At 35.0% G+C, this 24,896-nt stretch overlaps 1 protein-coding gene across 1 annotated transcript; it reads left to right on the top strand.

Moving 5' to 3' along the window:
* Positions 1 to 686: 686 nt before the first annotated feature.
* On the top strand, positions 687 to 18,358 carry LOC110037230 (exportin-2-like). The gene is given in 3 exon segments (XM_020741823.1): positions 687 to 2,279; positions 2,282 to 3,807; positions 17,848 to 18,358. Coding segments are annotated over 2 exon segments (2,913 nt in total). The 5' UTR covers positions 687 to 883; the 3' UTR covers positions 3,799 to 3,807; positions 17,848 to 18,358.
* The last annotated feature ends 6,538 nt before the right edge of the window (positions 18,359 to 24,896 follow it).

The raw sequence follows: 24,896 nt of genomic DNA on the forward strand, positions 1-24,896 counted from the left end.
ATACATAACTGCCTTTTTTTGGTTACATCATCATAAAAATCGAGATCTTGTCTGAGATTTCCACTTTGAAGTAGGCGAGAGATCATGTACAATCAAAATTTTATTTTTGGGGATCTTTGTATTTAGTCATTCATACTTGACCTTACGCACTCAACCCGTGGTACTTGACTTTATGTAATCGGCACTCGATGCTTGGTCTACTGTATACAATCCTCAATCCTCAATCCTTGATACTTTACCTTCCACATTCGCCTCTTGATGCTCGACTTTCGATACTATATCTTCTACTTCCAATTGACTTTTGCTTTAATGTTTATCATTCAAGAATCATTGCCCTCAATATTTGCTCCTAGACTCATCTTTTTGTCAATTGTCTCCGGGGCAAGAAAAGATTCAAAGATTAATAGTACCTTGTAGTCCGAATAGCTACTTTTTATTGTATAAATGAATATCCCAGTGTTTTAAGTATTTCCATATATAATACCCAAAATTTCATATTTAAAGCCAACTGATTCAAAAGTTTTATAATCACTAATTTTTTAAAAGAGAATTATATATTTTATGCATAAATTTACTATATCAACATGATAAGACTATAAATTTTAAATTTTAGGTGTTGGATGTATCTTATAAATATTTCCTTTTTAATTGCTCTATAAATAGTTAGTAAGGCAGGTGTTCATTATTCACCGTAGCGTCGAAACCCTTTCTGGATTGCCCGCAAAACCCTGGTCCACTATCGAATGTCTACTCTCCATTGCTTCAGTTTAGAATTTGTCCATTGCCGGTGAATTCTGGCCCGATATTCTCCAATTTCTCTTGCTGATAAAAGTCGTTGCTTGCCTTCCCCGCATCTGTTTACCCAGCTTCTTGTTCTCCGCTAATGGATGTATCCCCGGAAACCCTAAAAACCCTTTCCGATTGGTTCCTTCTCTCCCTCTCTCCCCTTGCCGAGCCACGCCGCGCTTCCGAATCCTCTCTCTCCGAAGCTGCAAACCAGCAGGGCTTCTCACTTGCTGTCCTCCGCCTCGTCTCGGAGCCCTCCGCCGACGAGCAGGTCCGCCTCGCAGCAGCCGTACACTTCAAGAACCACATTCGCGCCCGATGGCCCCCTTCCTCTTTCTCCCCCATCCCCGATCCTGAAAAAACCGTGATCAAGGATCGCATTGTTGCACTCATGCTCTCTTCTGCTCCTCGGATCCGTAATCAGCTTAGCGAGTCCCTTGCCATTATTTCCTCCCACGACTTCCCGCAATCCTGGCATACCCTTTTGCCGGAACTAGTTTCCAACCTCCGCTCTGAGATAGACTATGCTAAGATCAACGGCCTCCTCGGTGCGGCCAACTCCATCTTCTCTAAGTTTCGCCACTCATTTGATACTTCTGCTCTTCGCCTAGACCTTAAGTACTGCCTTGATGGTTTTTCCTCTCCTCTCCTCGAGATATTCCTCAAGACCTCTCAGATCATCTTCGGAAGCAGTACATCCGGCTCGTTATCCCCTGATGCTCTTTGCCTCCTCTTTGAGTCCCAGCGTCTCTGCTGTGAGATTTTCTATTCTCTCAACTCCATCGAGCTTCCTGAATTCTTTGAGGATCACATGAGAGAGTGGATGACTGAGTTCCTGAGCTACCTCACCAACACCTTCCCAGCAGCAGTGGAGGCTAATGGCACTGTTGATGCCCTCCGCTCGGCAGTGTGTGAGAATCTCCAACTCTATATGGAGAAAAATGAGGAGGAGTTTAAGGATTACCTCAAGGATTTTGCTGCTGCTGTCTGGAATCTCCTCTTGACCCAGGCTTCTTCACCCTCCCGTGATCAGCTTACCATCACGGCAATCCGGTTCCTCACTACAGTCAGCACTAGTGTCCACCATTCTCTATTTGGGAGCCCAGAAATCCTGCAGCAGATTTGCCAGAGTATTGTTTTCCCAAACGTACGACTTAGGGATGATGATGAGGAGCTCTTTGAGATGAATTATGTTGAGTACATACGTAGAGACATTGAGGGAAGTGATGTGGATACCCGGAGGCGAATTGCCTGTGAGCTTTTGAAAGGTCTGGCTGCAAACTATAAGGAGCAGGTAATGACATTGGTATCGGGTCAGATACAGAACATGCTGGTGTTATATTCTGCAAACCAGTCAGAGAACTGGAAGGAGAAGGATGCTGCAATTTATTTGGTGACTTCACTGGCAGCAAGGGCAGGTGGAATCGTGGTGGGGACCCAGGTTGTAGATGTGGAAAGCTTCTTCACTTCTGTTGTGGTTCCTGAGTTTCGCAGGGAAATGTGAATGAAGGAGGAATTTTGTAGGCTTCTGCTATGAAATTCTTTACGGTGTTCTGTGAACAGATTCCCAAGCACACAGCAATTGCTCTCTTGCAAGACGTGATAAATTTTATTGGAGCTAATTCTAATGTGGTTCATTCCTATGCAGCAAATTGTATAGAGAAGCTTTTGCTGGTAGGGGACAGGGAAAGATCTTCAGTGAGTATTGTGGCATTTCAGCCACGGTATGGTGCTTTAGATATTAATCCCCACCTGGCACCATTAATTAGAAATCTTTTCGAAGCATTACAGTTGCCCGATTCAAAGGAAAATCAATATATTATGAAGTGCATCATGAGGGTTCTTGGGGCAGCTGATATTAGTGGTGATATTGCTAAGCAATGCATTGTTTGCCTCGTTTCAGTTCTTGCAGAAGTGTGTAAGAATCCCACAAACCCGGTCTTCAATCATTATTTGTTTGAATCAATTGCTGCTTTAATCAGGAGAACATGCGAGAAAGAACCATCACTGATCACAGCATTTGAAGCAGCACTTTTCCCAGTTCTTGAAAATATTTTAAGGAATGATGTGACTGAATTTTGGCCATATGCATTCCAGATATTTGCCCAGCTTGTTGAGCTCAGCAGGCCTCCCCTCTCACATAATTACATGGAGCTCTTCAAGGTTCTTCTAATGCCAGAAACTTGGAAGAGGCCTGCAAATGCTCCTGCCCTGGTTCGCCTGCTGCAGGCGTACCTTCAAAAAGTTCCAAATGCAGAGCTTAACAATGAGGGAAGATTGAGTCAAGTACTTGGAATATTTAACAAGCTTGTATCAACATCCAATACTGAAGATCTGGGTTTTTATGTGCTGAATACTGTTGTGGAGAACCTTGGGTTTGATATGATAGGACAATATATTGCTCATATCTGGGCTGCACTTTTCACTCGTCTGCAAAATAGACCTACTGTAAAGTTTGTGAACTCACTTGTGGTTTTCATGTCACTGGTTTTGATTAAACATGGCGCTGCTGTTCTGGTTGACTCCATAAATGCAGTTCAAGCTAATATTTTTGTAGCTATCATGGATAGGTTCTGGATTCCAAATCTAAAGTTAATTTCGGGTACCATTGAAGTGAAGTTGACTTCAGTTGCCTCTACAAGATTAATTTGCGAGTCTCCCACTCTATTGGAAGTTTCAGCAGTGGAACTATGGGGCAAGATGCTTGACAGTATAATTGCTCTGCTTGTCCAACCAGAGCAATCTGGAGCTGATTTAGAAAATGCAATAATAGATGTTCCCGAAAATGTGGGCTACTCAGCATCTTTTGCTCGCTTGCATAATGCTGGGAAAAATGAGGAGGATCCTTTGAAGGACACTAAGGATCCAAAGGAATTTCTGATCAAATCTCTTGCTGGTCTTTCAGCACATAGTCCAGGAAGATACCCTGGGATCATTGAAAAGTTTGTGGATCCAGTCAATCAAAATGCTCTTAGTCAGCTCTGTGCTACATATGGTTGTGCCATAGTCTAGGTTCAGAAGGTACCATCCTCATTCATTGCTTCTTTCTTTTTAAATTATACTACAAAAGGTTTTATTGGAAGTATCTTTTTCCTTGCCGGAAATGTTAAACCATGTTTAGACTCTTTAATATGGATGCAGTACCTCTATGCTGTTTTAGGTTATTGATTGAGTTGGTTTTAACGCTTCCTTCCTGTTGTCAGGAGAGATTCTTTTGTTATATAATTTTCTTTGTTTGCCATTATTCTGAGAAGCTGCGGATAATTAACAACCCAGGAAAAATTGGATCGCACAGGTGTCTCTGTGATACTTTAATTGTAAATTTGCTTCATAGTTTTCACCTAATAATGTAATTTTTAGAGACTGTCCATAATCTATTTCAACTGTATGCATATTGATGGATTATGGATTATTTTTTAGTGTGTGTAGCATTTTCTTAACATATCATTATACTTCTACTTTTACAAACCTTCAAATAAATGTCAAATAGAATAAAACCATGCTGGCATATATGATTAGGCTCAATTTAATTACTTTATTAAGCTCATTTTAGCTGCTTGCATATGCTCAGCACAAACATGAACGTTGAATTTTGTTACCCTCTTATATCATACTTGGATATTTAATTTCAGTTCATTTTGTTTCTAAATTCACATTTGTTTTCATTTAAATTTATGGCAGATTCTTATTTGACTTTTTAATATGGATGCAAAGTTAAAGTATGACAAGTACCTTCCATTAGTTTTTAATTTGATTATGAGTTTATCGCATAGTGGTTATTCTTAAATAGTAAAATCTAGCAACTGAGATAGTTTTAGGTTTTGTGGGACGTGTTTCTTTAGATATGCAACCTTTGTGGCCAAATTTTAATGATGATATATGATCGTTGTATATATTTTTAAGGATGAAATTAAAACCTACACTTTAAACTCTTGAATTTGATCAAGACAATAATGCTTGTTTAGAATTAATGCCAATGTTTGCCGGACAACTCTTTTGGTTTTCCTGAAAAATTATATAAATTTATCCTTGTATATCATATACTAAAGGGGGCACATTACCCTTATAGAGATGACATTGAAGAGGACGAACCCTTCCACACAAGTGATAGTGGCCAATATACTCTTTAGTTTTTTCCTAGAACTAGCAGCTGAGCCAAGGCTTGGTCATTCCAAACAATTCTTATGGTTTTCTAAATGGGCTGCATTGAAAGTGTAGCATATAAATTCTATGCACTAGTTATGATCTATTTGATTTTTTTAAGTTATTGAAAATGCTAAGGTTTGTTGGAGTTGAATTTTTGAACCATGACTAGAAAGACTATTCCCTTCAAGGCAGCGGTTATTATCTTATGATGTTTTACACGCCACTGAACGTTTGATGCTTTAATTCAATGGAAAACACTTTTGTTTGCCATGTTGTAAGTTGTAGCGGGGGATTAAGGTTGTTAACATAGTTTCTCTGGATGGTTCAAACATGTAGATGGTCGACATTTTTATTAATAACAATTATGTTTGGCTTAATGCCATGTGTGTACCTATCATGCAATATTTAAATGACTCCAATGGTTCAATTTTACTTTATAAAAAATGATCTTGGATCACATTTATGCTAGTTTTATTTTTATTTTTATTTTAAACAGTTTTCTTTTTTTTGCGCGGTTCCAACTAATGAATTTTTTAGATATGCAATTTAAATTTATCATTCAAGATAATGCATAGTTTATTAACGCACCTTCTCGCAAAGTTATCTGATGTTATGTCAGGTAAAGAGGATAACTATTTGGCACAAGTCCATTGTTTTTATTGTTTTATGTTATGATAGTTAAAGTTGTTTAAAGTAACTGAAATTGATTAAATGGAGAAAATAGACATGATTAGCTATTAATAAATAATCTTAATTTTATTTATCTTAAAAAATAATTAAGAATTATATAGGTGGGCAATATTAAAGTTGCAATACTAATTAGAATCAAGTGTAATTTAGTTAGTGGTACTAAATAATTTTTTTAGGGTTATTTGGTCAATTTCATTAGTAGGTTAATGCATTTTGTTTCTTTGCATTTTAGTGGTCTTTTATGTGGCATGAAGTAAAAGATATATAAAGTAAAATTCTGAAGAATATGAAATACTCTAAAACTTGCGCATTCCTTGCTTTTGAAAAAAAAAATAGCCTTAGTAGAGCAAATTCAAATGCCTTATTAAGCTCACTTTTGATGCCCCACCACATGCCATTTTCGCCTTATGCTTATCGCCCGCTGTTGTTGATCTTATTTTCAGTGAGGTCTTAGTCTCCTACTCTTAGAACCCATAATCTAGCCTTAAGAGTTCTTTGTTGATCATCCTAGCGGACTAGTAATGGAACCCACTTTCCGTAAAACTTCGAGTCACTTCTTGACTCATTTTTGTGCAGGCCTCACATGAGTAGTCCCATGCACTCGACTCTTAGTTGCAAGGACTAAGGACTAGTATGTAGAGGGCCTGAAAATGAGTTCCCTCAGGATTAGACGCCACAATTTGACACTTTTTTTTTGCCCGATCGTCGGCGAACTCGCTCGGACGACTCTGGATGACAAAATGGACCACACGGATGCGTCGAAGACATCGATTTTAGCCAGGAAGGACACCCATATTGTTAAGGTTACACGCACACACAAATGACACGAAAAACGATGCATATTATTTTTTAGCGGGACGCGGGCCCGAGATCAAACCAGGTTTGACTCAAATCCGATTTGGGCTGAACATGGGTCAGTTATTCCAGGTTGATTCACTAACATAATTCACAATTTGAAAGTTTAAATTTCAAATTAACCGCTTAATTTATCCCTAATTGAATTTAATACACATTACAACTTTCCACTTAAGACGAAAGAATCTGATTGGAAACCATTTAATTACCTGCTCACCTTCTCGTAACTATTGCTTTTGAAATCCGGTTTACAAAATCATTCGACTCTCCTTCTCCCCCCACCGAATTTGGCTTCTCTCCTCTGCACCGAAGTGATCTGTTCATTCGCGTTCCTCACGAAGAAGACACCAAAAACTCTCACCCGCATTCGACTCCATCTTCCTCTCACGACGAGATCCGGGCTCCTCATTCGACACCTTCCCCCTCTCTTGATCGCTGCCCAGCTCCCTCTTCGTGCTCGCCCTCCCTCGCTTGCCTTCTCCTCTCCTTTGCATCGAACAGCCGCTCGACTCGACAAACCCTCTCTGCACCGTAACACTCGCCTCGCCTCTCTCCATCCGACGCCCGCTCTCCTCCTCGTTCGACCCTTTCCCGCTCGATTGCCGATCTCCAGCACCAAAGCCACAAACCTCTTTTCCTCGACTCCCTTCTCTCGCCCGGCTCGCCTCTCCCGCTCGACACCGAAACCCCACTCCCTTGCTTTGCTGCCTCCTCTCTCGGCTTGCTCTCGGCTCGCCTCCTCACCCCACCGAAAGACTCGCCTCCCCTCACTTCTTCGCGAACAGACCTGCTCGGCTCACCGTCTCTCTCAAGCGAACTCTTCCCCCTTGCTGGAGTCTACTCTTTCTCTCTACCAGGATCTCTCCCACCCTCTCTCTCGCCCGTCTCGCTCGAATTGGAGGTAGCATGGATAGCAAGGAACACGACTTCTCCGAGTTGTTGAGCGCTTGGAGCACAGAACCTCAACAATTGTAGTAAATGGGTAACGAAATCTTGTTTTATTCCCATACTTGCTCATTTTATTTATACAATACAGCCCATATTGGAAGATTTGTGTACATGCATACTACTCAATCTTTTTGCATATACATATCTAACACCCAAACTTCAATTTTTACACACATACCACTCAAATCCTTCCTAGCACATAACAAATATCACCATTTTAACTTTTAAGAAAGTAAAATAAACATGTTCATGCTTAGGTAAGTTGTTATGTAAGTAAAAATTGTTGTTTTGGTGATGGACATGTAAATTCATGAGAATTAAGTGGTCTGTGTTTAACTGCCATTCGTTTAAACCATGTGGGAATTAACCTCATTCATTCGAAGGAGTGGTTTCATTTTTCGAAGCCTGAATGCTGTAGGGGGGATCCAAATAAAGTCTGCTACTTGGGGTAGAAGAATTTACCAGAAATAAAATTGAATTCTTTTACTTTTCTAATTGATTGCACCTTTTAGCCTATGATCAGATCTGTTCAACTATATTTGTGTTGTTGCTTCCCGGAGTGTACTGCTATTTTTGAGGGGTTTTGTGCCAAATCTAAAGTGCTGTTTGGTGGCTTTAGGGGCGCTGTAAAGTGTTGGAAAATACTTGAAAGTGCTGTCTGGTGCTGTAGTTGGCTGTTAGGAGCTAATTAGGTGTTGCCTAGTGTGTTTGATGTTTCAAATTTCGGTTTGGGTTCGTAGGAAGCCATAAAACTGTTCTTTGGTGTTTCAAATTGTTGTTTGAGTTAATAGGAGGCCATAAAAGTGTTGTTTGATCTTTCAAATTGCTGTTTGGGTTCGTAGTAGGCCATAAAAGTGTTGTTTGATCTTTCAAATTGTTGTTTGGGTTCGTAGGAAGCCATACAAGTGATGTTTGGTGTTTCAAATTGCTGTTTGGAGTCACTGAGAACTGTAGAAGTGCTGATTGGAAGCTGATCTTTGCTGTAATTGTCTGCTTGGAAGCTGCTAATCACTGTAGAAGTGTTGTTCGGGGTTTAGAATTGCTGTAAGAAATGTTTGGAAGCTGTCCTTTACTGTAAATGGCTGTTTCGAAGTTGTCCATTACTGTAAGTGGCTGGTTGGAAGCTATTAATTACTTTAGAGGTGTTGTCCATTGTCGTACAGGTGTTGGGAGAGTTGTAGGAGAGCTATAGGATGTTGTTTAGGCTTCATGGCTGCTGCCCGGAGTCGTAGGAAACCATTGGATTGCTTTCCGGAGCTATAGGAAGCCTTAGGATCACCGCTTTGGAGTTCCTAGCTGTTGTTAACTTGTTCTGCCGCTTACTTTTTTTCTGCAATTTATTTACAGTCCCTACGAATTATATTATGTTTTGTGAGCTAAACATGCAACAGGGATATCTGCAGCAGATACGTCACGTACACAGGTACATTTTATTTGTTGTTGTTTTACCATTGTGATTTACTCTCGCTCTAACAAATTATGCAGGTGCTGATTTCAATTTTATTTTCAAAACAAAACTATTTTTTAAAATTAAACAATATTTTCAAAAAAAAAACATAACACTTTTTTTTTAATTTATGGGAGTCCCTCTGAGGAGGTAACCCACGGTTGCTAACGAGATCTTCCCGGTTTAAATAGGTCGCACAACTCATTTAGACTAAATAAATTTAAAAGAAAGTAGTGATACCAGAACTAGAGGACCGTGGGATTCTAACCGGTGTCTCTCTAATTAACTTTAATCCCCCATAATGACAATAAAACCAAAACTTGAAACACTCCTGCTACACCTTTTGAATCTTAGAATTTAGGACTGTTACTTCGACGAGGAGTTTAGAGCAACTTTGTGGGCAGCGCGACAAGGAGCTTGGAACGAACTACAAGTGGAGATAGTCGTCATTCTACAACAACAAAACAAATCTATGCCAGCTAAACTCTCTCCTTGGTCTTATTAACAACCATATGACTTCGAGATAGCTCGTCTAGCGCGACGTAAATCTTCATCCTTTTTTAGGCTCCTGCACAACATAGCTCCTGCACAACTATGTTGTGCAGAATAAGTCCTAATTCACTTTAGGTTCTGATGGTGTTGTTCGTTATGACGTAAACCCTCATCTCTTTGCGGGCTATTTGCATAATCAGTCATTTTGCAAGTGTAAGTCCCAAATAATAAAATCGACAGGATTGAACACTCAAATAACATCATCAAAACTCAGCCACATATTATGATAGTTTGGAAAGTCACTGAGGTTTTCTCCTCAGAATCTGTGACATCCATTACCTTTTCTTTTCTTTGGACTCCTGAAAATAACTGTTTCTATTTGAACCACTCCCACTTGCCTTTCCACGTCTTACTGTGAAAACATAAACTTTGAATTCTTGAAGATTAGTACCTCTGATCATTATTGAGAGTTTCAAGTGACCCCCGTCATTTGAGATGTAATTAACTATAGGGGCTTGCCTCCTGAAAATAACTGTTTCTATTTGAGCCACTCTCACTTGCCTTTTCACGTCCTATCGTGAAAACCTTAAACTTTGAATTCTTGAAGACTAAAACATCTGATCATTATTGAGAATTTTCTCAAGTGACCCCCGTCATTTGATATGTAATCAACTATAGGGGATTGCCTCTATAGGGAACTTGAAACCGAGGTAAAATAAATTTTATATTAAATAGGGGAACTTGTCGGTCACACATAAAAATGTTCGCAGACCAAATGGTTGTTACAAATCTCTTAGTTTGCAGGATTGGGTCTATCGCTGAAATATACTCTCACCTTTCGGAAGTGTGTAGTATTCACGGTATCAGACACGATTATGCAAACTATTGGACGAATAAGATCCATTTGGTCTCATTTTTTTTAAAAAGATTAAAACACGCTATTTTCAAAATCCTAACTTTATACGTGTTATATTAAATTAAATTTCAAAAATTATTTTCATATTTTCAATTTTCAAAAAGTTGACCGACAGCTGCCTATGCCCGTGTTGATTAGTTCATGCTGTCACCAATCACCTTCTGTCGTCGCCGTCAAGTGCCACCACGAAACCTTGCCCGATGGCATCCTTTATAGTCATTGTCGCATTTCAATGCATTTGAATGTATCTCATAGAAAACTCCGTAGGAATAAATGCAAAACAAATTATTTCTCTTCAATAACACCAACAATACAACTGAAATGCATAAGGATAAGCACCTACAATTTAAGAGATAGTTAATCCCTCCCAAATCCTACACATGAAGTGGTAGGAAATCTTTCACAAACCCCGACATTAAAACTCTAGACTCAATCTCATGCTTAACCCTAACCTAAACATTTTAGCCCTAAACAATAGGTGTTTGCAAGCGAGGAGAGCTATATTTAGGAAGGTTATAAGCAGAGAATATAACAATTGCGAGCAAAAGAGGATGAGCCTAGGAATAGTTGAGTGACTGCATGCATTCCTGGATTGACTATTTTCTTAAGCATATTAATTTTACATTTGTTTTAATTTGATTTTATTTTTTTCAAATATTTTTGTTGTATTTTTAACTAATGATGAACTAAGTTAATCAGATGATGATTATTCTTAAATTAATTTTAATTTTATGAGTTTTATTTTTTCGTTGAGGATTATGCCGTACCTTGCTAAATAAAAATGCCTTTATTACTGATTTAGCTTTTTTAAAACCTTGGCACTACTTGATAACCATAAACACAAGTTCATCTTAATTTTTATGTAGTTTCAAATTTAGAGTATGTTTGGGGCAACTGTTGTTTTTTAAAAAGCTGTTGCACAGCAGTTGTGCAGCAAAGCTGCTGTGGGGAAGTTATGTCTGTTTGTTTTATTTAGTTGTACTTCAGTTGTTTATGATCAAAAGATCTTTCTACCCCTGTATTGTTGTGTTGTTTATGCAAAATCAGACCAGGTTGCATAATTCATACACCAAAATAAAAATTATATTTAAAATCCCTTAAAACATGCCTATCAGTAGACGATGGATTATCTCAGAGAGCAATTAAGACCTCAACATAACGCTCAATTTAAATACCTATTGAAGTGTGTAGGGGTGTGGGTAAGCCCACTCGTGAGCCAGCTCGAGCTTGGCTTGATAAGTGGCTCGTGAACGGAGCTTGATGAGCTAATAAGCCAAGCTCAAACTAGCCCCAACTCGACTCTTTAGCTTGTAAGGCGGCTCATTTAAAAAACCGTTAATATAAAATATATTCAAAATATATTAAATTAGAAGAATTCATCTTTAAAATATTAAAAATATTTAAAAAATAATATATTGTATTTTATATTGAGTGATTTATTATTATTTCTCTTATAATTGCTCATTCTTTTTGTCATTTTGTTATAACACCGCCTTAAATTAATATTATTTTCTCTTTTATTATAACAAGACGACTTATGAACCGACTCGAACTCGTAGACTTGAGCTCGAGCCAGACAAAATTAATCAACCTCAAGCCGAGGGTGCCTCAAGCTCGACTCGACTCGTTTACGCACCAAGAATTTTGTAACAGAGAAGAAAAATTAAGACCTATATATTCCCTCAAACAAACATATCTAAAACTGAAATCTAGAGCTATGAGCTTCCTAAGCAATCCTCCTAGAAGAAAATCCCAGCAATGCAATGAAGGCTTGAGCAACTAAGCCTACTTCTTAGAGTGATTGTAACCTATTAAAACACTTTTCTCATCCTAACAGAATCAACGGTAAATGAAAAATTGAAACCAATCATGCTTCTAGTTAGCATCCTCAATTAAAACCTCAAAACTAAATAAAAATTTGAGGAAAATGCATTTATTTCTTGTACGGCCTAGAATCCCAAGCAAAAGATAGAGAAGCTAAAGCAGTCAGACTCCACCTTAAAACCAGAAGCAACAAGCTGAGAAACAAAATACCTCCAACTCTACCGAAATCTCCAGTCCGAATCACACACCAAATTTCCCTTAAAAACACTACATAAATATAATTCAGATAAAATTAAAAAGGCACAAAACCTCATAGTTCAGCGAAAAGCCCCTCTTACAGCGACGACTAGGCCTCTTGGATATCCCCATTGTCTGGCTTAACCTTGCTTTCTGACATCTTCAACGATGCTTCGTTCACTGAAGCCTCCTCACCCATCACTCCTTCCACCTCCGCCAGACGCCGCAACTCAACGAGGAGAACAAAACAGGTTGATGAGATCGGTGCTGAAGATTCCTCTCATAGCCATAAATCTTCAGACCAATGATCACAGTCGGGTTCTGGATAAATCGATTTAATATTAATTTAAGGCGGTGTTATAATAATAAACGAGCTTTAATGAAGGAATACAAATAAAATAAGTCAAAATTAAAAAGCAATGAGATTTTTGCCCTCTAGAATATCAAACCCTAAAGGGCTGAAAAGACAATCATAGATTAGGATCATAGAAGATTCTGCTTGCATACTGAGTGGATCTGCATGGTTTTTTCATTACTCTAATTGAGCCATGATGGAATTTGTCTTTAATCAATGTTTTTTACCTTTAAAACTAAAAAAAAATAATAATAAAGTAAATAAAATAAATTAACATAAAATGTTATGCAACAATCAAAGTTAATCAAAACCCCTATAAAATGTTTGAATCAACTTAAAGAATGCTAAAAAACATAAACTTTAGCCTATAAGAGAACTGTGAAGGCATAAATAAGTCGCTTTAGGCAATGCCTCAATTGTTTTTCTTAAACTGCTTTATTCTTATGTGGCTCACCTTGCAAATCAGAAGTTTCCATGTATTTTGCTAATTAAAATAACTATCAAGTTTGATGTGAAGAGCTTTTTATCTTAAGCTGTAATGTGTGGCTGGCATGACAATTCCGTGGCTTTAATAACACAGCCATGTTATTTGTCTATGATGTGTGATTTTCAAATTCAGGCATATGTTTTTCCTTCCATTCCGATGAGATTACATACATTTTTTTTTTAAAACCCATCATGCTAAGCTTTTATTTATCATTAATGCCACCCTTCAATGAAGTACGTAGTTTTGCAAACAAAAGTAAACATTCTCAAAATCACAAAAACAACATTGAAATTTACAATGCACTAGAAAATTCAGGTTACTACAAATAAGTTAGAGACGTTAAAAAATTTTTGATAAGATGACACGTTTCAAGTACAAAGCCAAATAGCCTCCTTCAATTGGTTGATATTGCCTCTTGTATCTTTGTACAATGGTTTGGGTGTTCTGGGGCATGCTGTGGGTGGGAATAGTCTAACTGGCAATTCACCTGGTCAAGCTTGGCCAGTGGGCAAGTAATTAGCCCTTTGTCTAGGAGGCAAGTTGGCATTGCCAAGGATGAACTATTTGATGTTTTACCAAACTATTCGCTCAACTGAAACTTGCAATTCACTCACAAGTCGTGTTTGCTAAGCCAGCGAGTCAATGTCATATTATGTGCTATATGTGTGTATAGTATGAATGGGCTAGTAGAATATTTACAAGATATTATGCTTGAGTTCTTTGCCTAATATGTTAGATAGTTAAAATTTTTTATTTCTTTTATAATAGAGATGTTAAACAATGAGTTAAATTTATGAAAAATTTGTATTTTCTCAAGAAATAAAAAATTAGTTTATTTAGTTGGTTTAATTACATATTCTGTTTGAAAAAAATGTTTAGCACAATAATTTCTATTAGGTCAGCTACATAAATATTATAAATCACTCATGGGTGCAAATACACATGCATGTGCATCAGAAAAAAAAAATATTAACAAAATGATTCAATTCAAACACACATAATTCAAACTTGTTTGATCAGACCTATGTACCCGAGATCAACCTTGCTAAGGGTCTTGGTGTGTTTTTACCATCTGGTCACCTTGCCCACCATGTTGCGTCATAACCCATATAAGTAATGCATTCATAGGGTACCCAAATTCAAGGCAACTGACCTAACATTAAAATTGTTCTTATACCTTAAATGATAAGTTTCAACTCCTTTAACATTTTCAATGAATTCATCAGCTTTGATACTTCTGTTAAAGCTTATTTTTTGAAGCAGCTTATATTTGAATATTGGGCTTTTTACTGAATGTGAGAGGATTCAAAGTAATTCAATTATCAGCCTTTCGATTGTGTAAGCCTCCAATCCATGAGGTCGACATGAAACCATCAAGGCTGTCAAATAAAAAATGAAATATTTAGGCCATCTTGCATATAGGGCTTGGCTTTAAGACACTTTTTCTTTGAACGCTTACATTTGAGTTGCATTTCTCATTTTTGGGCATAATAAAAATTGTGGTTGTAAGTTATGACCTTCTAAACAACTTCAAGATAGAATAGTAAACCACTTCTAAATTAAATTCAGTCCTGTCAATTGATGTAAGCCCATGCTCAAGTAATTCAAGTTAACTTAAAGCTAGCAAGTCATTGATTAAAACTTGGTCTTTCCCCTTATTTAAAATTGAGTTGGTATGCCTTACCATTTCTAACAGAAAATTGCAATGTTGCTTACCCACGTTGTAACAAGATGAGGCATATGCCTTAGCCTACATGTTCCCATCTTAAATTTTTCAGGATATCTTTAAGTTTTTGTGTTACTGAAGCTAAAAATAATATCAATATCTCACTTATCAATTTTCATGCCTTGCACACTAGCTAGCATGCAATAAACTGAAAATATAGCTATAAAAATTTATTTAGTTGAAGTTCCAACTATCAAAACAGTCATTGTTTTAAAATTTAATTAATTTTTTTATTAACTATTATTAAATTATGAAAGATGGAGATGATGAGATTAAAGATGAGGAGGAATGGGATAATATGGACATGTCTGAGGATGAGGGAGAGAACAACTCATTATGTTGACAATTTTGATGAAACCACATGCATTGGTAAGAGTGACAAGGAATTTTAAGTTTAAAAATTTTAATGTAGAACTTGTCATATTCTTATTAAGTGGAGAACAATATGAGTGAGAGAGAAATACTTTACCTTTATAATGAGTGAGAGAGACAATATAAGTAAACATAAAATTTATTTTTATTGTTATATTATGATGCTTTAGTATTTTGTATTGATGCTTTAACTTCATTTGATAGTTTAATCTTTACATAACCCATCTTATTTTTTGATTTCATGTTAGTATGTTTAACATGTTACTTTTTACTTGTACAAATTATTATTTTTACTTTGTTAGAATGTTGATATACTGTTTTTTAGTGTGTTAATATATTAGAAATTAATATGTTATTTCTTCTCATCTTGATGTTTGTACAGTACTTATTTTTTGTACTATTATTTTGAATTAGAGGCTTATGCTTTAAAATATCTTCAGGCTTACGCCTCACCTTACAGATTAAAAAAAAGGTTTCAAAACTCAATTGCACAATTTTATATCTTTGTTGTCCCAATGGATTTTTGCCCAGAGCTCATCCAAACTTGGGGCAACCCATATGCTAATGAGCTTATTTATTAATTAAAACCAAAAAGTCGATATTTTCTCTAGTTTGCTCAAGATATCTGAGATGAGGCAACATTACTCGCTAGTTAGATTGCCTTCATGTTACTACATAAGCCTGTGATTAAAATCAGTAGGATTAATGGAGTCTCTCCAAATAGTAAGGAGATTTTATAACTTCTCACATGGGAATTTTTGTTTGCACTTAGAATGAGTTTTATTTTCTTGAGCAACGTGAATGATAAGTTTGGACTTCTTACCAATACAATTAGCGCAGAAAGGACTGTTTGGTGCCTTAGCAAGCATTGGGATATCCTAAAGGAGTCGAGGATCTCTCTCTTGAATATTATGATGTTCATGCATGTCTTAATCGAGATGCAAATGTTAAAGAAAATCAATTTATTTACCTTTGAATTTAATTAAGAACTCATTCCTCTGTTCAAATAAAAATAGCTGTAGGATGTTGGTTAATCGTGCTTTCTTTAATTAGAGGATTCTTTTTTTTTTCCAGCTTCTATTTTGGTTTGCTTATCCATTTTGATAATAAGAAAACGGTGGCTTTTTTGCCTGTACTTGCTGATGCGGTTACAAGACAAGGAAATCTAGGGCAACTGCGAACACCAAGTTTACATGACTATGATTTTATTATGGGAAACACAAATATTTATACAAATTCAAAATAGTTTCCAAGGGTTTTGTAACTCAAGTCGTAGGGCAACTGTTTACCAAGGACCCTGATAAAATGAGTTCTTGCTGTTCCAACAAAGCTCAACTGTTTTGTCAAGGCGAGATATTATAACAGCTGGGTAAATTTCCTTAATAAGGTTGTCACTTCAGTTTTTCTTGATGTTCTTTAGCACCCCCCGAATCTGCTTGAAAGCAATGAAAAAAAAGGTAGATCTCTGCTAAAATTAGAGAAAAAGGGATTAAAAATGGTAATAGGGTTCAAAATACAACTGAGAACTTAGATGCACACAATTATTTCTTCTTGATCTCTAACCCCTTTGATCTATTAAACCTTGGACTTCGATTTCTTGCGGGAATTTCCAACTTCCATCCACTAATTCCATCCTCCAGTGCTCACGAATGTATAAAATACTGTAACAACCCTAAAGGAAACAATTACTAGTTGGCCACAACAGATGATTATTGGTTGGTAAATGGAAAAGTTTGCAAGGTATGGAAAATATTGTTGAATTGCCATCTTCTTTCTGTTCCTGTTCTCTGGAATAAATCCTGGATATCTCCCCACTCACGACTACAACATTTAAATTCTAATGGTACTGCATGAAAGAAAAGAAGAAAGCATCAAAGAGAAAAAATAGATTGATACGAAACAGTGTCTAATTTGCTGTTCCCAAATTGAGGATGCCATTCTCTGTTCTCTCGTTGTTGCAAATTTTTGGCAGCCCTCAGTTTTGTTTTCCAGAATAGATGATGATCTCCAACAGCGGCACCTTAATAGCCATTAGATAGGAACTTAGGAGTGTAGGTGTTGATGGTGGCGGATTCAACAATGTCAGTTTGGGACTACATAGAGGGTGGATGGCCTTAATAGCAATGATTTTGTTGTTTTTATTCATTTATATTTTTATTTTGGAATGAAAAGAAGTGATGTTTAATATTTTTATAAAATCCTCTATTTGAATCACAAATCATAGGATTTTTGTAAAATGATTTCATCGATCATGAAGTGGATTTCCTCATTTCTTAAACATAACTCATTATTTAAGAAACTTTTTGGATCATTTCAAGCCCCATTTTAGATTTTAGATGATGCATATCCTATACCATATTTTCCTTTCATAGTTGTTCTTCTAAGTTGTCGTTGTTTTATACCATTGCAAGCATGGATGGGATAATATTTGTTCCGGAAATTCCGAACTTTTGTCTCTGGTGCAATCTTATGCTACATATTTTTTTTTTTATGCATTAGCTTTAGCTATTTTGTTCTGGTGTTTCAATTTATTTGGATCATTGTCATTTATAATTGTGTATTATAGGTTTTAGAGATTGCTGGATTTCAGGTCAAGAGGATCCTGCTATAGTTCCAGTCAAAGAGTTAATTGCACTGCGAGCAGCAAGGAAGTAATGGGTAAGGTCCCTCTGATTACAGATCAGAGCTGGTCTTGCTTCCACCTGCCCCTTTTTTTCCCCATCCCAAGTGATCACATGTTGAGCATTTTGTTTGAAAATATCGACAGAAATTATGTGCAGGTGATATTGCTTTCCCCTCGGCTGTTTTATTGAGTATGCTTTTCAGGGTATATCATGTAATTTAAGGGCTTCATGATTGTCAAGTCCGACCTTTTGTTTCTTACACAATTCATGGTAAAGAATTTTGTCAAAGTTTTGAAAATCTGGTCTTTTTTTCTTTCTTGAAACAGGAGCTTTATTTTGTATCGCCAGTCTGCGTCGATGTATTCTATTTTTTTTTTCTTTTCTTTTCAGACAGGAAATTACAATCACTTTATGTTTGTACTTTATTGAGGATTAAATTATGTGTGTTTTTTAGCTAATGGCATCATGTTCACACCCAAATTTACAGGTATATGCTTAGCTTCATTGCCCTATAAGCTGTCCAATAGTTTTTTTTTTTTTTTTGAACCCGGGGTGTTTGGCTTACGCATAGTGAAGCAATCTTAACATCGTTAGTCTCTTCCAAATATTTGAGGTTTCACCTGAATGCTTATTATGCAATAAATTTTGTTGACGGATGAAACTTGTAACACTATTATTTACATGCTTTTTATCATAATTTTTAAGGGATGATTTGTCTATTGATTTTTCTAATATGGGTGTATCCATTGTATTTTTTTCTTAATTACTGTCGTTGTTTCTTAAATGTGATTATTTTCTAATTTAATCTTCTTAAGAGAAACTGTTTTAATAGTCACATTTATAATTAAAATTTGGCTATTTGTTAAGACTTAATATATTCTTATTACATGAATAAGAATAAACTGTTGTGCATGATTAGATTTTTAAACACTTAAATTTTAACCGAGAAGACAATGTGAAAACATTAATTTTAAAGGGGTAGAATAGTTGTTAATCTGGACGCAAGTGATTTAATCGTAATTTTACGCTTATTTGAGTATATAAGATTTTGAATTCATATTTTTGGTGGTAGATGCTAAACTTGTCGATTAAAAAGGCCAGGATTAAGGAAAACAATTCTCAAAATTTAGGAAGTTTGGACTTTCAACCGAAAACGATAGACCTTTCGATATTGAGGTCCACCGAGTTGAAAAAGGAAATTATTGGCATCAGTCTTTCCGAGTAAACTTTATAGAGTGCTTAAAGCTTACACGTTTGATTGTATTTTTTTAACTAAATTCATTCAGCAAAAGAGGACAACATTAGAAGTACACACTATGAATAAAGTACTGCTAAAGCTAAACATCTATATGGATCTCTTAAAAAAATTTAAAAGCTCAATAGCCTCATTTACCAGTTTACAGAGCATCTAAAGGCTTGGTTAAAATGAAATTGGTTAGTGTATAACCAAAACTCTTTGGATTTTGTTCAAGTCACGTTGTGGTTCAATTAACCAATGCAGTCACTTGGTTCAATATGATGGCTTGGTTTGACAAATTAGCAGCCCCATTCAGCCGGTCAGCATTGTAAAAAAGTTTGACATATCAATTCGAACTGTCATTAATAACAGATCTTACGGCGAGACCTTTTCCGCAAGCCAAATTTATTTTGTCCTAATGGCCGAATAAGTAGATAATACTCATAAACAATATATTCGGCTACTTTGATTTGTAATTTTATCTAGTATTTTACAAGGTGTATTTTTTATTTCTTGTGTAGTTTTGTATATAATGTATTTGAGGACAACCCAATCGATCAATAAATGTGGTATTCATGTGGTAAGGGATCCCTATGGCCATAGGATCTTTTAGAAAGGGATTATTAAGTGTTTATGAGGAATTTAGAGAAGAATTCTAATTGAGTTAGATCCTTAGAGACTTCCAAACTCGCTTTTTATAACCACTTCTTTTGGCTCTCTTCACCTTCTTTTTATGGTTCTTTTCCCTTCACGTAACTCTTTTCTAGTTGACTCATGAACATTCTAGTACCCAACATCTTTGATGGTAGATCATGTTATAAACTAGATGACACGTTACTCAAAGAACAGGGTCGAGCCATAGAAACATAACTATCAATATGAAGTGAAAAAAGGGAATTCATTGTTCAACGAAAGAATGAGTTGAAAGAGAAAATGATGACAATGATCAAAGAAGCCGTAAAGCATGTACTGAGAAAGACATCGCATACATAACTACCATCCAGTTCACCAAATTTGGTGATATGTAGAAGAAGAGATCTAGTAAAAAGGATAATAAGAACTTTGAGATTTACACCTGTAGAGGGGGCGCGACAGGGGTGTGAAACATTCTATCCCAAAAAAGTAGATTGGTCCTCTTCTAATTTTGTGAGTGAGAGAGAGAGAGAGAGAGAGAGAGAGAGAGAGAGAGAGAGAGAGAGAGAGAGAGAATGCAACAAGTTACTCAGAGGAGACATCAACTAGAGAGCACATTTTATAGAGATATTGTTGAAGTAGAGGTGCTGAAAAAATTTATGTTTCTCATCCAAGAATCTTATATAAGATGTTTTGACCTAATTGAACAAGTAGTATCATTTGAGTTTGCAATATGCCTACTACAATTTAATGATGTACTCAAGTGTCGCATTTTGCTTATGCTCTCAAATAACTTGCCCTTTATTGGTTTAACAGCCTCCTACTAGAGGTAATAACCTCATTATCGAGTTTAGATGCATGTTCAATGCAAAATTCACCATAGCCCAAAAATCACAAAAAAGTTTACAAGTATTATTATGAATTCACCAAGATCTAGAAGAATCACGAAGAAGTTTTATAACTTACTTTTAAAAAGTGATGTTAGAAATATGAGATTTGGAACCAGTGGTCTCGCATGTAGGATTATATTGCACAGCCAAGAGTGGGTGAATTGGGATTTAAAAAAAATATTTAATTAAATAATTAATTATTTTAATACAACTTTATAAGAATATCAACCAATTAAATTTTAAAAACTTGAAAAATAATGTAAATTGCAAGATACCGCAAGTACAAGTAAAATAAATAGCAAGCATAATATTTATATGTGGTTCGATTGACCAAGCCTACATCCATGCAAGCTACTCTGGCTAAGAAACAATTAAATCCAAGGTTTGCCAACAAATCTCATATCTTTAAACTAAAGAAGTTGCTTAAAACATTAGTTCTCGCTTACAAGAGCGAGTACAATTCAATCTAAGCAGAATGATTTTCCCTTAGTGAAATAGCTTAGATAAAGAAAAATAAGTATATAAAATTTTATAAATTATAATATCTTTAAATAATCTTATAAAAAATGACCTAATAATAATTTGAGATGAATTTACAATAAGTTGTTAATCGCCTTATATATTGCCAATGATAGATTTTGCTCACTATGGAATACATATTTATTTTTTGGCTTATGTAAATAATATAATTAAGGTTTTTTTGTTCAAAAGAGTTTAACTCATTAATTCTAAAAATATTTAATATTTTTAGGCATAGAAAGTAGATCAATAATAAACTAAAGTAATCTGCTTTGTAACATTATGGATGAATGAATTTAATCATAGAAATTTAATCTAAGATGCTTAAATAAAATTTCATCCAAAATAAAAAAGTATTTTAAGAGATATATGTCGGTAGTAAACATGGGAAAGTGTACTTAATTGTCCACTACCAACAAGCTACCATCGCTCAATTACCACTATCAAAATATTGCCTCCCTACACTGTGTTAAACCACCACTGCTAATTCATGATCATCACATAGTTATTTCCTTCCTACCATTATGAGAACCCCACCATCCATCAATCACAATTTGATCATTAAGGTTTGACGACATTGGTTCAACAATAATCCTCATGAGATTTTCATTTTCATTAAACCATTGTCATTTATCCATTTTTATGGAATCAACGAATACATTTGACTACATTCAATTTTCCTGCATATGTTTTTGTAATTAATCAACAAATACATCATATGGCTCTTGCTACACTTGCCTAATGTAGATGCACATGCATACAGTGGAACAATCAAATGAGATGCACATCATCAAGATGCTTCATATTTAATGAGTATTGGTTGGCCTAGGTAAGGGGCATCATGAGGGATACTACCCCGCACCTGGATAACAACTAATATGCTCATGGAAATGAAAAACCCATTTTAAGCATGACATGCATTTATGAATGGCTAGATATGTATGCTGACTGTGATATCAATTCACAATATTCTTAAAAGAAAAGTATTTTTCACACCCTTGAGAAATAAAGACATAAAGCCACTTAATACATATTTATTTACTTTTGCATATAAAGTAAATAAACGTAGGTAAAAAATGTTGTAAGGTAAATAAGTAAAATTGCAATGCATAAAATGTAAATGCGTACCCAGGCCTCTGCTACCGTTGCATTTTTAACATCATAAAACATAATATATTTGCAGGAAATTTAAATAAATTACAAGAAAGTAAAAGGAACATTCAGTACGAAAAAAGTTAGAAAAATAAGTAGTAGCAAAACACAAGCAAGTAAGAGAAAAAACATTTACATATGGAAGATCAGAGCTAAGTGTATGAATTTGGTAAAGGTGGGGGCTCAGAGTTGGGTTGTGTGCTTCCCAACCTTGAGTAAGAGATACCAACCTAACAATCTATGGAGGGTAGTCCTAACCTCATTCCAGGTGATTAACCGTGGAACTTTATAAGTTTTCATTATTAATTTAAATTTCATGCATGTAGAATTTACTTTAAGAGGCAAAAGAAATTTCATTTTTGTAAATACTTTGCAAAATATTATAGTCAATAGATTAATTATTTTGATTGAGCTAGGATTACAGGAAACCTAAGAGTATCGGGGGCCAACAATCTGATCAAGGGTCGTCGAATGGTACCATTGGTCTTTATCCTCTCCCTTTATTGAAGGTCCTTGAGGTCGGAGATACTATTCGAAATCCCACTTTGTATTCCTCATTTAACACATTTGCATAAGCGTCATTACCCCAGCCACCTAGACGTCAGACTTACACTAGCCCGATGATCCATATGTGACAAAAACAAATATCCCCAGTTTCTCACAAGGATTCCAGTTTCTCACAAGGATTTATAAATACCTTAGATAGGACTCAAATCCTTAAGCATTGGGTTAATTAATATAGGATACGTAGTGTAGGGCACTTTTATTTATTTATGTGAATTATCGAGTCGTAAATCATAACTTAGTGGGTCTCTAAAGGTTTCAATGGATAATTTTTTTTAAAAAGAGAATAATAAGTTTAATTTTACTTTAAAATATCCAAAAGATTATAAAAGTGTTCGGGGGTATGACCATAAACAACTTTTAAAACCCCTTGAACCATTTTGAGTTCATCTGAACTTATTATGTTGTTCAATTAATCATCAGAAGTTAAATTTAGGTTCAGTGGTAATTAATTTATCATGTGCTCAATGAACCATGATGTTTTAAGTATTCCATGAGCGGGGTACTAAGACATTCATTTGATGTTTTATTTTAAGAGTTATGTAAGTGGATGCCCATAATGACAAGTTCAAGTCATTAAGGATCTTGGACTCACTATTAAATTTGGGCTTATAGTGTGTTGAAGGTATTCATGATTGATTAAGTCTCTCTTTCTAAACCTTATTAAATAAATTTAAATTAAGTCTAGCTCACTACTGAACCCTTAAGTCAAGTTTTAAGAGTAGATTTGTAGTAATCAAAGATATTGAATTAAGTGGATTTAATTCTCATCGAAAGATTGCATTAATCACCAATTAAGGGCTTCAAATTAGTAATTCATTATCTTCCTAACTCAAACCCACTACCTTAGGATCAATTAATTAGGTTAACTTCCAAGTCAATATAATTTAGGAAAATTACATTTTTACCCTTGTTGTAGAAAAGTGGTGAGTTGGTTTGTACCTCTTAAACCCTTATGTTTCAAATATCCAAGAGGACTCGTTATGATCAATATTACCCTTTTACTCTTTGACTTAGCCTAAAACTTAGCCTAAATTTTAATTAGGGCAACAAAATCTCATAATTGTCATTTTTCCCTTAAGGCTCTCCACTTCATAAATCATTAGATTCAACTCAAATGACTTTAAAATTTCCTTGGCACCCACTCATGGGTCAATTAAAATATCAAAGGTATAATTATAATTTTCTAATTTTTATTTAATTTTTATAATTATTTTTACTCAAAAATAAGTTTTTTCAATTTTAATTCTTTTAATTAACCAAAGTAAAGTTTTTGTCCTTAGGGAAACTATTGGAGATTTACCAAGGATAGAGGACCAACTGGACCACATTTCATGATTTTTGAGTTATATTTTAATTATTATAATTATTTAATGATTTTAGTGATTAATTAAATAGAAAATATAATTTAATTTTAAAATTATTTTTTATATTTTTATTTAGTCTCTTTGAGTTTAGAGAACTATGAGAAACAAATTTTTTATTTTTATGATTTTTATTTTAATTATTGTAATTATTTTAATGAAAAATCAAGAAAGATACATTATCGACATTTAAAAATACGTAAATTTATTAACAAAATTAGGAAAAATATTTAACTGATTTCAAGTGATAATGAAACAATTTGTGACATTTTTGTGCATTTTTATATTTTTGTGATTTTGAATTATCTTTAATTATTTTTAAATTAAAAATTAGGTAAAAAATAAACTATTTATTTTAACATCAATTTTATTTTTCTGGAGTGCCCTTGGTCACAAGGATCACTCCAAACTACTTTTTATGATTTTCTTAATTTTATTTTATTTATTATAATTATATTAGTGCAAAAATCTTATTTACCTTAAAAATTAAGTTTTGATATGAAATACATTTCAAGTGGTTTAAATATTTAGAGTGACTTAATATGTTTATTATCTTCATCGTGGATTGAATTTTGTGATTTATTGAATTAAATTTTATTTTCTTTAATTTTTATGAATTTAATGACTTAATT

The sequence above is a fragment of the Phalaenopsis equestris genome, unplaced genomic scaffold (assembly GCF_001263595.1).
Source record: "Phalaenopsis equestris unplaced genomic scaffold, ASM126359v1 Scaffold217262, whole genome shotgun sequence".
In the NCBI taxonomy this organism is placed as follows: Eukaryota; Viridiplantae; Streptophyta; class Magnoliopsida; order Asparagales; family Orchidaceae; genus Phalaenopsis; species Phalaenopsis equestris.